The sequence below is a fragment of the Spinacia oleracea genome, chromosome 6 (genome assembly GCF_020520425.1).
Source record: "Spinacia oleracea cultivar Varoflay chromosome 6, BTI_SOV_V1, whole genome shotgun sequence".
NCBI lineage: Eukaryota > Viridiplantae > Streptophyta > Magnoliopsida > Caryophyllales > Amaranthaceae > Spinacia > Spinacia oleracea.
The window spans coordinates 120,459,750-120,472,671 of record NC_079492.1 but is presented as its reverse complement, the minus strand read 5'-3'; the positions used below and the strand labels follow the sequence as shown (position 1 = coordinate 120,472,671).

The following is a 12,922-nucleotide window of genomic DNA, read 5'->3' as shown; positions in this document are numbered from 1 at the left end:
TGATCTAAGTAAAGATCAACTAGATTGAGATCAAGAATACTTATGGTACTTGAAAAGGTACATAGGAATAGTTCTTGATTCAAGGAAATAAAGATATGCTAAATATTGATGCTACACGCATAAACACTGGCAAAGGATCAAGCAAGACCCTTTGGAGTTAACCATTGATAAGGACGAGCTATAGAGCATCGTGTTTTGAAATGGCAACATGGATTGGAGACCATGAGTTGTTGCGTGGGAAATTAAAATAATAATTTCTATGATATAGTTGGAGAGTCTTCCACATATCTATGAACTGCTTGGATAGGTAAATCCAAACAAAGCATCACTAGCAACCTATACAGTTGAAGTAAAAGTAATTATTGCCTAAGAAGCAATAAAACAGGGTTGTTTAAAGAGTTCTTCACTGAACTTGGGAAGATCACCTATCTGCTGGCTTGATGGTTCTTCATTGAAAAATGCGTAGAACCACTCTTGAAGCAAGAAAAAGGTCTGCTAACTTGATGGTTCTTCATTGAGAAATGCGTAGAACCACCATTGTAGCGAGAAAGACTAGATCACAAAATAAACATACTCAAAAGATCTTATCATCTATCTCGAAGAACATTCGATGAAAAGGATATTAAGATTGGCAAAGCATGATAACTAAACCTATGCAACAAGTGAGAAGCAACACTTACATTGTAGCACTGGAAATCAAGCATAGCTTTGAATTCCATGAATTGTTTTAGAAAATGGGTTTGAGGCCCATGGTTATAAAACATTGGGGTTGAACATTTATCATATATGAAATGTATTTTCATATTCCATTTAATCTTGGTTTAGTATTAAATGATGAGTCCCTTCAATTTGACGATATATTCAAGATAGACTGTCAGGACCAGTCCTGTGACTAAGAAATGTCTGTCAAGTGAACTTGAATGTCAAAGATTGAAAATGGTCCCTAATCGGATTTTTCTATAAAGTTGGACGCATAGAAAACGTTAGACGATTAGAATGCAAGATGACTAGTAGTTCTGTTTCTTGAACTATGTGGACATGGCAATGTCATAATCATTTGCATAGATACTTACTTTGGGAAGACTAGTATCGGACAAGACCTATGAAACTTTACTGTAAGAGATGAAAATCTGTCATGAGTAAATTTCATTAAATTATTAGACACTAAATCCTCAATACCTGAGTGATTTGAGATTACTTGTTTGAGAACTGGTTGCTTTGACGTTGACCAACCGTCGCACCGTAAAAGGAGGCTATAAAGGCAACGCTCAGGTAATCACCTATCAAACGAAGTCTAATCTCAAGATCGCAAGATTGGGATTGTCCTCCCATAAATCGGGATGAGATGCTTAAAAGTTGTACAAGGCCACTCGGAGAGCTAGAAACTGTGAAATGCATGGCCGTGCTCGGATGAATCATAGGCTATGATCATCTGTTTATTTGATCAGTTGAACTCTGAAACCGAGGAACACCTCTGGACATAATAAGGATGACAACTCTTACCTTATGTTCAAGAGCAAGCATCGAGCGACAAAGAAATTAGGAAATGCACACTTGTCCCTAAGGACAAGTGGGAGACTGAAGGAAATAATGCCCTTGGTCCAAGTATGCATTCTATGTTAAGTCTAATAAATGCGGTTCAGTATTAATTAACAAGTTAATAATTCAGTGAGATCAAGTGAGCTGAATGCCTAGCTAGAGGCCGCTTCAGTTCAAGTGGAATTAATGATATTAATCCACAGCTTACTCTTGACTGAACCCGTAGGGTCACACAAATAGTACGTAAACGGATCAAGTATTTAATGGTATTAAATATTCCATCTATGAATATTCGGAACCGACGGATCTTGGTTTCAGTGGGAGCTAAGATCGTCACAGGCAAGAAATGAATACTCCGGAAACGATGATATTGCCGGAAACGGAAATATGGATCGTATCGGAAATATGAATATTATCCAAGTCGTAGATGTTGCCGGAAACGGAAACATGGTACGTATCGGAAAATATTATTGGAAATGGAAATATTACCAGAATCGGAAATATTGCCGGAAACGGAAATATTGTCAGAATCGGAAATATTACCGGAATCGGAAAATAATTCCGGAAACGGAAATATTAAATATTTGTTCGAAACGGAAATTAATTCCGGAATCGGAAATATTAAATATTGTTCGTATCGGAAATAAATTCCGGAACTGGAAATTTAATCGGAAGCGTATCGTACGAATTAGCATCGGACGAGGCCTGCCGGACGAAGGCCCAGCACGAAGCCGGGCCATCGCCCAGCAAGCACGCACGCCACAAGCCCAGCCAAGGCAGCGCCCAGGCCTACCGCAAGGCAGGCCCAGCGCGCGCCAAGGCCACGGATGCGTGGGCCGCGCTGCGTGGGCTGCTGCTCGCACGCGCATGGGCAGCCCTTGTGGCTGCCGTGTGTGTGTGAGTTTGTGCTCATGCGTGATTCCTAAATCTACAAGAGTCAGTGTATGATTAAATTTCTATTCCTAATTGGATAAATTAATTAAATAGAATTCATGTAGGATTCTAATTTCAATTAATTCGTATCCTACTAGGATTACGATTCCTTTTCCATAAACTCTATAAATAAAGGCCTAGGGGTCATTATTTATATAACAAGTTTTAAGTATTCAAAACTAAGATTTTTAAGCAGAAAAATCAGCCAATATTCTTGCCTACCTAACCGAAAATATTAGAACCTTAAGGGCGATTCTAGTTGGTCAATCTTAAGGCGGATCCGGACGTGCTGTGGACTATCTACGGAGGGACGACACTTGGAGTCCTAAAGACTTGTTCTTGTTCGGTTCGGGCGCAGCTAGGGAAGGCACGCAACAAAGAGTATGCATCTAAACTATGCTAAATGATTATGTGTAAATAATATGTTTCCTGGCTTTATGGTTTTTCCGCATGATTTATGAACTGTCATATGAATCATAACCTAACAAGAAGTCCTTTGCACCTTGGATGTACCTCCTTCCCCCGAGTTTTTGGTGAGCATATTCTAGCTGGTTAAAGTCCCCTATAATTACCACTTTATCACAACTTGCTGAGGTAATTAGGCTTATTTCGTCCCATACTTGCGATCGACCTTGTTGATAAGGGCAACCATAAACAAACACAATATAGTAGGCTAAACTTTGTTCCGATAAAACATTACAAACTATTACATTCGAGGATACATTAATAATACTGATTTTAACCCTGCTAGACCAACCTAGAAATAAACCCCCGCTGCTACCAACTGCATCCCTACCCGTACAATTAGGAAAGCCCATCTTTTGAAAATAGGGCTCTATACTACTTACTACAGTTTTAGTTTCCGAGAGGAATATGAAGTCTACATTACACTTAGCCGCTAAGTTACCCAAGAAAGGGAAAATTGGGGTTTCTGCTTTGAGAGCTCCCCTGCAGTTCCAACTGATTATACTCATTTGACAACTGGAGGCTGTCCTGGGCCAGCCGCGCCACCAGGTTTCATGATGTTGATGGTGATTGGTGATAACTTGCTTTCCACTTCCTCTTCTTCAGCCCAAAATTTCTCCCATAAGTCATCCTCTTTACTAAGACCATATCTGAGTTTTCCCTTGCCTTCATACTTCAGCTGAAATTTTAGTTTCTTCCATGGAGATTGAGCTAAGTTCGAGCCCATTAGGCGAGTGTCCACCATACCCTGACCAAGCATTACCCTCTTGGTAGCCCCATGCTCCTCTTCCCTTGCAACTTGCAGCTCCCTTTCTACTGTAGAGCACCATTTCTTCCTCCTGGGGCCTTCATCATGCATACGCATTGCTGCTCTTTTCTTATAAATTGACTTTTTCACCTCATGAGAGTAAAATTCAGTTTCTATTTCCGAAGAGTTGACAGATGAAGAAATAGAGTCAAGAGCTAGACTGTCAAAGTTCATCATATGGTCGAGTTCCTCCGAGTCTAGGGAAGATGGTGCCGTGGCAAAAGAACTGGCCGAGACTGGAGATGGTGGGTTGTCTATTTCTATGTTTTCCATAGCGAGATGTGGGGTTACATGATTGCCAAGAGTGGTTGCTGAGGATGATTGGGCTACACAATTGTAAGGGTTTTTGAGAAATTCCTCAGACACTAGGTGTTTGGGAATAGTTCCAAATTGAAGATTCATGAAATGTTCCCAGTGGCAGGTGTTTGTTATTTTTGGCATGAAGGGATCAAGAAGAGGATTTTTTTGGCTGAAAATTCTATCTGTGTCCTTGAGATGGACGGTTTTGGAAGAGGTGAGGACCATTGTGTCTAACACAGAGTCAAGTGTTTCCATTTGTGGTAGGGCAAGGGTAACTGGAGTTTTCATAACTATCTTGTTGGGATAATTAGGGAATAATTGGTGGATGTTGTTATGGTGGGGTGTGGGATAGTGATGGAACCAGGATTTTGCATATAAATAGAAGTCTCCATGAGATGAGAGTGGTCCAAAGATAGTACATGTAGGTGAGGTCATTGATGAGAGTGGAGTTAATTTCCATAGGACTTCCAAAATGGGTGAGGTTGAAGTGGAGTACACATACTGGGCTTGTGCAGGCAAGTCTGTCCCCAAAATTAGGGGGGGAAATGTGGTTGGAGTTAATACATTTATGAGAGGATGGGTTGTTTTCCAATTAATAGAAAAAATATGCATAACACAGGGAAAATACTCGGAAGCATGCATAAATGATAAGTCAGCAAAGGGATCCACAGTCAAACGGATAGACTGCTCTAGCTTACAGATGCAATTAATGGAAGAGCAGGCACATTTTGGTTCTCGAGGGAGCTTTCTGCTCAACTTTGAATTAGGGGGTTGGGAGTAATTGATCCAGTGAGGTGGAAGTACTTTACCAGGAGTCGATCGTTGACCAGGAGTTGACGGAGCTAACAGACTTCTAGCTGGTTTCTCATATACTGAGCTCCGGTGAATCGCCGGCGAGTTCACCTCACTTTGGGAAAGCCACAATTCGGTTGGTTTGGTAGGTATTTTGATGTGGTTCAGAACTGATAGCCCTCTTCTGGACCGGATGGTCCCCATCGCCGGAATTGAGTGTTCTGGTTGAAATAGGCAAACTTTCTTAGAGTTGGGCTGGTCGCAGTGATTATGTTCCGGCCCTTTTCTCTTGCTTCCACTGTTGCTTCTACTTCCATGCTCCGGTGGCTTGCTCGGTTGATTTGGTGGTGTGTGGTGACTTCTAATTTCCGGAGGCGGTGGGGGGTTTGGCGAGTTTGATGATTCACTGTCAGAAGAGTGAGGGGAGTCACTACCATTACCTGCATTCGGGATTCTGCGTAGGTCAATTCTTGAGGTCCTGAACCTCTCTATATCCTCAAGGCCCATTAGCCTTTTAGAGTAAAGAGGTGGCGCTGGCCTTGATTGCATGAAGTCAAAATTGGCACCACAAGCTCTTCTTAATCTATGGTTGATTTCGTTCTTCGCCGATTCCACTGGTACTCTACAGAGTGGCCGACGATGTCCAATTTTCCCACAGTTGTGACAGAAATTGAAGATGCTCTCGTATCTGATGTGGATCCATTTGATGTTGCCAGGACTGAACTCATAGTAGTACCCCGGAACAAGAGCTCTTTCAGTTGGAGCTATGATCTTAGCTCTTAGAAATGCCTTTGGTCCTTCTTTGCATGACTCTGCATCAAATTTCAGTACCCTACCAATTTTTTCCAAAGCTCTATAAGCCACGTGAGGGTTGTTTTCCGGAGTCGGTATTCCTTCAATTTTCACCCAAAAGTAAGCTTCCCCAAATTCAAGATTATCAGTAGATGCTCCACGGTGCCATCCCTTAAAAATGGTGAGCGCTCCTTTGAAGGAAGCAGTTCCAATTGATAGTAGATTATCCCGGTCATCGATATTGTTACAAAAGAAGAAGAACATATTCTTTGCATTGTGGATTTTCTGGACTTGAATTGGGCCATTGGATTTCCATTTTTGGTTGACCCAACCTTGTATTTGTGTTTCTGAGAAGACTCGGTAGTCCATGATTTTTCCGACCACCGAGAGATAATACTTGGCTGAGTCAGGAGGAGAGTCATGTTCAGTGCGGTGAATTACCATTCCCATTCTAGATAAAGAGGATTGGTTGTTGTATTCATCCATGGATATTTGTGTGGCAAAGAGGTAAAAGGAAAAAAATTTAGGTGTTTTGGTTTTGATTTTAGGCTCTCGTGTTTTTAGAGAGAAGGTTGGAACTGACCTAACCTCGTAGTTTGAATCATGCTAAAAATTAAGTTATTAATAGATACGAAGTATATTGTTAATTATTGCTTATTTAGCTATTAAACAACTATATATTTCAAATATTAAGTTTTTCACCTATAATATAAGCATTTTAAATGAAATTTGAGAATAAAATCTTGATTATACTTATTCATAAGATATTACGATTCGATTTAAATTGTCCTTCCGATTAAAAGTATAATTCCAATTTTGATAACCTTGGACACAAGCCCGCTTCATCTTATTCTTAGATATATTTAAATCTAAATTTATGTGCATTCATAGGTTATTATTATATTTAAACACTTATACGTGTTTGAAAATTTAAAATGAGCAAAAGTGATCGAATGATCAACAAAACTACCAATGAATATGCTTGACTCTAGTTTCAGTTTGTGGTATGTAATCAATTGAGTGTGTAACCTTTTTAATGGTTTCTTGAGACTCTTTAAATAATACGATCTATAGACTTTTTTTTCCTAAACTCGGACCTATTGCATTTGAAATCTTCCAATGTAATTTTAAAACATAAGAAACTTGAATATAAAATTCGATTTTTTCACGAAATACTTTCCAGGTTTGACTTTATGGATCAATCAAAATGAACGAAGGAACTTTAAGTTTGTTATTGCCATTTTGCCAATGCCCAGCTCCTTGATAAACTTTTTTTAAGAAAATCAACCTCTCAACTAAGGATCTGGTTGGGGGGTTCACTCCATCATGTTCCGGCGTTCCGCCAATACAATCAAACAGGGACGGGCAAACCAGACACTGAAATCGAGCTTAATTTCATGAACAAGTTGAGCAACTTTAAGGAAAGACTGCCTTTGCAGTCGGTAAAGGCTCTGCTCCCAATTTTTTTTACAAATATTACCGACCACCTGTGAATAAATTCGACCATTTTCGCGGTTGTTAATATTTTGTTTAAAGAACTTATTTTTCTTTCGTTAGTCGAATCCAAAGACAGAATTGAAAAAAAAAAAACCTAAAGGGGAGAGAAGAACGCCGCAACGAAGGCGATTTCACAACCTTCAACTAGACTAACGCAGTCGCAGTCGCAGTCGCAGTCGCAGTCGCTGACGCCACCTCCACCGCCGGAGTTACGCTTCGCTGCCTCAAGCAACCCAGGTAACCCTTTGTTCTTAATTTATTCACTTGATAATGCTTCAATTTCCAAACCCTAACTCTTTTTTTTTGTTATATATCAAATGTAGTTTATTCACTGGAGTTTTCCGGCTCCGCAAACTTTTTGTCTCTTGCGGTAAGTAATCTCTTCTCTTCTAATTTTATTGATTAATGTATATTGTAAAACCCTTGTATGTTTAATGTTTTGTAAAATTGAATTGTTAAACTAATTTGAGTAGTTTAAGAATTAATTTAAGTGTTAATTTGTTTACGGAGTATATAGTAGGTAATTTTGTTGAATTGTAAACGAGTACTTTAAAGAATGAATTTCTGTAGAAAGTACTTTGAAGAATGGATTTATTTAAATGTGTAGTACTTCGTATTTGATTATAGCAACATGATTATTGTGAGATGTGTAGAATTTGGTATCATGAAAAGGAGGGAGCGTAGTTGGATGTATGATAGACTTGATGGGCACCACCTTAAGCCCGAGTTTGTCAACGGGGTTGGAGACTTCATTGAGTTTTGCAAAGAGCATCCAACTTTCAATGACCACGGCGAAATAAGATGCCCATGCTCCGGGTGTGACAACAGACATTTCCATGATGTCGAAACAGTTAAAGTACATTTGTACAAGAAGGGGTTTGTTCGTAATTACTTTGATTGGATATGTCACGGGGAAATTTTAGGAGAGTCCTTGCCTGTTCAATCCAATCCATGTCAGGATATGGTTGTTGATGCTCTTGGTAATAATCAAGAACATTTGTCGTATGAAGAGACAAATTCAGTTAAAGAAGAACCAACCGATGAAGCTAAGAAACTTTTTGACCTTCTAAAGGCAGGCGGGGTTCCATTATATAAAGGGAGCAAGATATCTGTGTTGGAGATGGTAAGTTCAATAATAAGTAGACAACTTAATTTATTTCCTTTTTTAACTACTTCTAATGCTAACAAAAATGCATTTTACATCAAGGCTCCCGAAAATGGAGGTGTGTTGCCTACCGCTGGTGATTTATATTCGACGATCCGCAAGAATGGAATACCGGGTAAAGAAAAAGTACCTTGTAATGGTAAATCGAAACAGATCAAGGTAATTGATTTTGTTTTGGAATGAAATAGTTTAAAGATTTTGAAAATGGCGCAGAAAAAGGCTCATCTAGAAACAAAGTAGGTAAAAATGAGTCCTAGAATCATAAAATTATAGTGTTAGAAGCATAAAAAGCCATTTTAGACAAAATATGACCTATATTGATCAAATGAGCCTTAAATATGCATTACTAAACCAAAGTAGGTGAAAATGAGTCTTAGAATCATAAAACTAAGGTTAATAAAACATGAGTAGGTCATAGTTTATTATTTAGGTTCATAAGTTGAAAGTTACGAGGGAAATAAGATTTTAGAAAATATGACCTATATTGGTCAAATGAGCTTTAGATGTTTATAACTAGACCAAAGTAGGTGATAATGAGTCTTAGAATCATAAATTAAGGTTATTAAACATGAATAGAGTTTAAGTTAATTATTTAGGTTCATTAGTGAAAGTTAGAAGCGAAAGAAGTCCTTTTTGATAAAATATGACTTATATTGATCAAATGAGCATTAAATGTGCATAACTAAACTAAAGTAGGTGACAATGAGTCTTAAAATCATAAACCTAAGGTTATTAAACATGAATAGAGTTTAAGTTACTTATTTAGATTCATTAGTTGAATGTAAGAACGAAATAATTTGGTTGGAAATCGTTTAATGTACAAGTTTCTTTCACATTAAATTTGTTTGGATGTGATCTTGTGTGTTTGAGTGGAATTAGCTATGTTTGCAGGTTGATGTTTAGTAATTTTATGTTTAAAATACCAAAAAGACTGCCGAATTTTACCTAGATTTGTTATGCAGGTTTGCTAATAATTTCAATTATTGTAGGATACGTACGAGAAAAATGATGTTGAATGCTATGAGAAAGACATTGATAAATGCTATTATGAGACGGTAGGTGGGAGAAAGAAGAGAAAAAATCCTTGTCTGGGAAGTGATGGAGATCTCTATTACAAAAGGTCTTCGAGATGGGGTGGCAGTTCATCTAGCCCTTATATCACACCTTGTATTCTTTCTCAAATTTCCACACAGTTAGAAGAATGTCAACTACAAATGTTTCAACAATCCCTCGAGTTTAAAAGTTTACAATTGGAGTTTAAAAGTTTACAATTGGAGTTGGTGAAACAAAGGCTTCAGATAGAAAGAGAAGAACGTCAAATGCAAAGGGAGAGAGAAGAAGATAGAAGATGGACTGTTGAGTATGTTGCCGAGATGAGAGAGGCAATGACCACCCATGCTCTGATGTTCAAACAGATGTTCAAACAGATGTTCAACCAGTTTAGTGGTTCTTTCCCTTGCAATAAGCAGCAAGCCCCTCTAGATTCGTCTAGCGATTCGTCTAGTGAAGGGTAGGAGGGGTATTGCGTACTAGTTGGTTATTTGGTAGGTGTGGTATTTAGTATTTTGGAACATGAAAATATCTACGACTCACAACTAATTGTAACCTTTATTTGATATTACAGAAACTGTACACAAAATCCTATTGTTGCACTAGTATTGCAGCAGTAACAGTAGTGGAAAATATTGGTTACAAAATTCGATCTGCAGGCGAGCAGATGTAAACATTGAGGCACTTGTACGACATTGATGATCAGAGTTTATCGGAAAAACAAAAGGCTTCCCTGGAGATACTTTCTGACGTAAACTCTGGCAGTGTATGTACATTTTAGCAAAACTTTTTGGTTGCTGTTTAAGCCTTGATGGATGGATTTCATCTGAAGCTGTAAATTTTATGCATCAGTAATATCGTCATAGTACATCTTCCAAAATGATGGCTTCTTATGTTTCTTTATGGAATCAAAGCTGCTAAGATTGCCTTTTAGAAGCTGTAAAACCTGAAAACACAAGATCAAACCAAATATTGCCTTACACATCAAGTTCCCTATAATTGTATAACTTTGCTTTTGCCACTTTTTAAAGATCTGATTCCGTTTTCTAGTACATTACTATGTCAGGAAAGTTGCACACTTTAAATTAATGAAGTTAGTGAAAGTAAAAGTACCTGATTCATCTGAGGGCGTCGAATTGAAGAGCGCTGCACACACAAGGCAGCAGCTAAAAGCATAAGCTTCATCTGTTTTGAGTTGAAGTTGTTTTCAAGATCAGGATCAATCAGCTCTCTCATGTTGTTCTTTCTTAGTAATGGTTTCGCCTACAACCAACAACAACAACAACAACAACAACAAATTTAGACTCTGAATAATTCAATTACTTTAGTTGTAACTGCAATTCGCGTACCCACAAAACAAGGCTTTGCTGTGAGCAATCAAGAGCACGTCGACCTGTAATCAGCTCCAACAGAAGCACACCGAACGCAAAAACATCGGTTTTCTCATCTACTATGCCATGCATCATGAATTCAGGTGCAAGATAGCTGCATAAATACATGTCCCATGAAGTAAACTAGAAAAGTCTTGACATACAAACAAAATATGATCAAGAAAACATGAAGAGATGTGTCAGTATATAGTTATATACCCAAATGTTCCTTCAAATTTTACAACAATGTGATGAGTCCATTTATCTGGTAGCCATTTTGCAAGCCCGAAATCACAAATCTGCAACAATCAGACTAACATTACCCAAATGCAAGATTAGCCTAACACAAAATTGTGAAACTAATGAGATAGATCAATAGATCATAGATATACCTGGGGTTCAAAGTCTTTAGTCAGCAAAATGTTTGCAGCTTTAATATCTCGATGAATAATTCGCCTTTGACAACCGTAATGGAGATACATTAGTCCCTCAGCAATCCCTAATGCAATCTTATACCTAATACTCCAACTCAATTTCCCCTTTGAACCTATCATATATCAGTTGTTATTTGAGAAAAACATAAGGAAGATACATAGACTTAAAACTTAAAAGAAATGTCGATGAATAAAACTAATTACCATGTAACAATGAAGCTAAGCTACCAAGATGCGAGTATTCAAGAACAAGATGCATTCCTCCTTCAACACAATAACCAATCAATTTGGTCGTGTTGGGATGGTTAACATGAGCCATTATCCCTAGCTCGGTTAAGAAATCCGCAATCCTTTCTTCAGGCGTGCCACGAGCAAGTCGTTTCACTGCGATAACTTTCCCATCCTGCAACCTTCCTCTATACACTTCAGCATATCCACCCTTCCCAATGAAATTCTCTACACATTTACAACTAAACAGACTTCAAAAACATGTAACAACAAACATACAATCTAATTAACTAATTCATGTGTCAGTTGTTAAAACCTTGGCTGAAGTTTTTGGTTGCCAGTTGGAGTTCATAGAGGGTGAAACTCCTGCTAGGTGAATCAGCATTGTGCAATCCAGCATTGCCAAAATAACATTTTCCGGTTAACGAAAACGGGGATTCCTCCCTCATACTACTACTTCTCAACCCTGATAGCTTAGGAATATTCATAGAAGCCAATGCAGGGAACTGCTTCTTTGATTTAGACCTTAATAAACCCATAAAACCGCGAAAACCAGAACTTGTTCTTGGGTTTTTCTGAGCTTCATTTGCATCATTGGATGAGTTTGTATCGGATTCTACGGTTCGAAAGTAGTCCTCTAGGACACCAACAGGAGAATTTGAATCCTGTCCTGGTTTTTGCATTGCTGTTTTAACTGAAACCAATGTTATTGTACAAGTTTTTCAGTATTATTGAGTTGGGAAAAATATAAATTATCAAGAATACAGAAAGGTTTACCTTAAATTGAAGCAGAGCAGAGAAGAGAACAATCAAACAGACTGATGTAATATTCAATGTGGTGGGGTTCTGCAAATTTATGAAAAATCAAGAATATTGGTTGAGTAAATTTTCTGACATTTAAACATAAAAATCTTGTGCATATAACAAAAATAAAATGAAAAAATATCTGATAACGTAATCTGTAATTTTGCATAATCTAGTGAGTTTTGCAAGGTAAGAAACAGACGTAAAAACAACCCATAATGAAGAATCAGAAATTGAAAGAAAACAAGCTAGAAATGAATTAGCAAGAGAAAATACTAACTATTTATAAGCAAATTAAAAGCCGAGGGGCGAGTAGTACCTATGACATGGGATCGAATTCAGTGGACACTAACATGAAATAACCATGAAAGGAAATTCAAACAACATAGCAGGAAAATCAAGGTTGATTATAGATAACCTTCCAATTAAGGGAAAATGAATGGTTGGTTTTATATAATGAAGTATATTATACAAGTATATTGTACTCTATTATAGTATGATGATTAAGGTAACGGTTAGTGAAGCATAAATGAAACTGGGTTTCTAAGTTAATGTGGTGTCAAGTAATCGATTACATCAATAATAGGAGAAATAGAGGTGGGACCCACGTAAATCTTATAGAAAAACTCAAATCTTACGTTAAAATTGTGTGGGATATCATTACATTTTCGATTTGTGTATTTTTCAAGACAAATTGCTCTCAAGTGTTTCGATCTTGTAAGAAATACTAACACGTCCAACTCCC

The 12,922-nt window shown here is 37.8% G+C and overlaps 2 protein-coding genes across 4 annotated transcripts; one reads left to right on the top strand and one right to left on the bottom strand.

Moving 5' to 3' along the window:
- The first annotated feature begins 6,805 nt into the window (after positions 1-6,805).
- LOC110797648 (uncharacterized) lies at positions 6,806-10,079 on the top strand. 2 transcript variants are annotated; one of them, XM_022002757.2, is made up of 6 exons: positions 6,806-7,363; positions 7,450-7,496; positions 7,780-8,249; positions 8,334-8,450; positions 9,281-9,835; positions 9,916-10,079. In XM_022002757.2, exons 3-5 carry the CDS (start codon positions 7,791-7,793, stop codon positions 9,803-9,805), a joined length of 1,101 nt encoding a protein of 366 aa, XP_021858449.2. In that variant the 5' UTR covers positions 6,806-7,363; positions 7,450-7,496; positions 7,780-7,790; the 3' UTR covers positions 9,806-9,835; positions 9,916-10,079. The 2 variants fall into 2 exon arrangements, with proteins under 2 accessions (XP_021858449.2, XP_021858448.2); XM_022002756.2 differs by having other exon boundaries at positions 6,807-7,363; positions 9,281-9,930.
- On the bottom strand, positions 9,881-12,641 carry LOC110797647 (receptor-like cytosolic serine/threonine-protein kinase RBK2). Of its 2 annotated transcripts, XM_022002754.2 has the most exons (9): positions 12,497-12,641; positions 12,151-12,219; positions 11,690-12,067; positions 11,350-11,601; positions 11,104-11,258; positions 10,931-11,010; positions 10,691-10,826; positions 10,455-10,604; positions 9,881-10,287 (listed from the first exon to the last, which is right to left on the bottom strand). In XM_022002754.2, the coding sequence occupies exons 3-9, from the start codon at positions 12,054-12,056 to the stop codon at positions 10,183-10,185; spliced, it is 1,245 nt and encodes a 414-aa protein (XP_021858446.2). In that variant the 5' UTR covers positions 12,057-12,067; positions 12,151-12,219; positions 12,497-12,641; the 3' UTR covers positions 9,881-10,182. The 2 variants fall into 2 exon arrangements, with proteins under 2 accessions (XP_021858446.2, XP_056687538.1); XM_056831560.1 differs by lacking the exon at positions 12,497-12,641 and having other exon boundaries at positions 12,151-12,326.
- Positions 12,642-12,922: the final 281 nt, after the last annotated feature.

Bases quoted from the DNA above. Each gene is read 5' to 3' on its own strand.
- LOC110797648 (XM_022002757.2), top strand. From the start codon at position 7,791: ATGAAAAGGAGGGAGCGTAGTTGGATGTATGATAGACTTGATGGGCAC. The intron at 8,250-8,333 runs GTAAGTTCAATA...TTTTACATCAAG, and splicing joins AGATATCTGTGTTGGAGATG to GCTCCCGAAAATGGAGGTGT. The intron at 8,451-9,280 runs GTAATTGATTTT...CAATTATTGTAG, and splicing joins GTAAATCGAAACAGATCAAG to GATACGTACGAGAAAAATGA.
- LOC110797647 (XM_022002754.2), bottom strand. From the start codon at position 12,056: ATGCAAAAACCAGGACAGGATTCAAATTCTCCTGTTGGTGTCCTAGAG. The intron at 11,259-11,349 runs GTAATTAGTTTT...GATATATGATAG, and splicing joins CTTAGCTTCATTGTTACATG to GTTCAAAGGGGAAATTGAGT. The intron at 10,605-10,690 runs GTACGCGAATTG...TGTTGGTTGTAG, and splicing joins AGCAAAGCCTTGTTTTGTGG to GCGAAACCATTACTAAGAAA.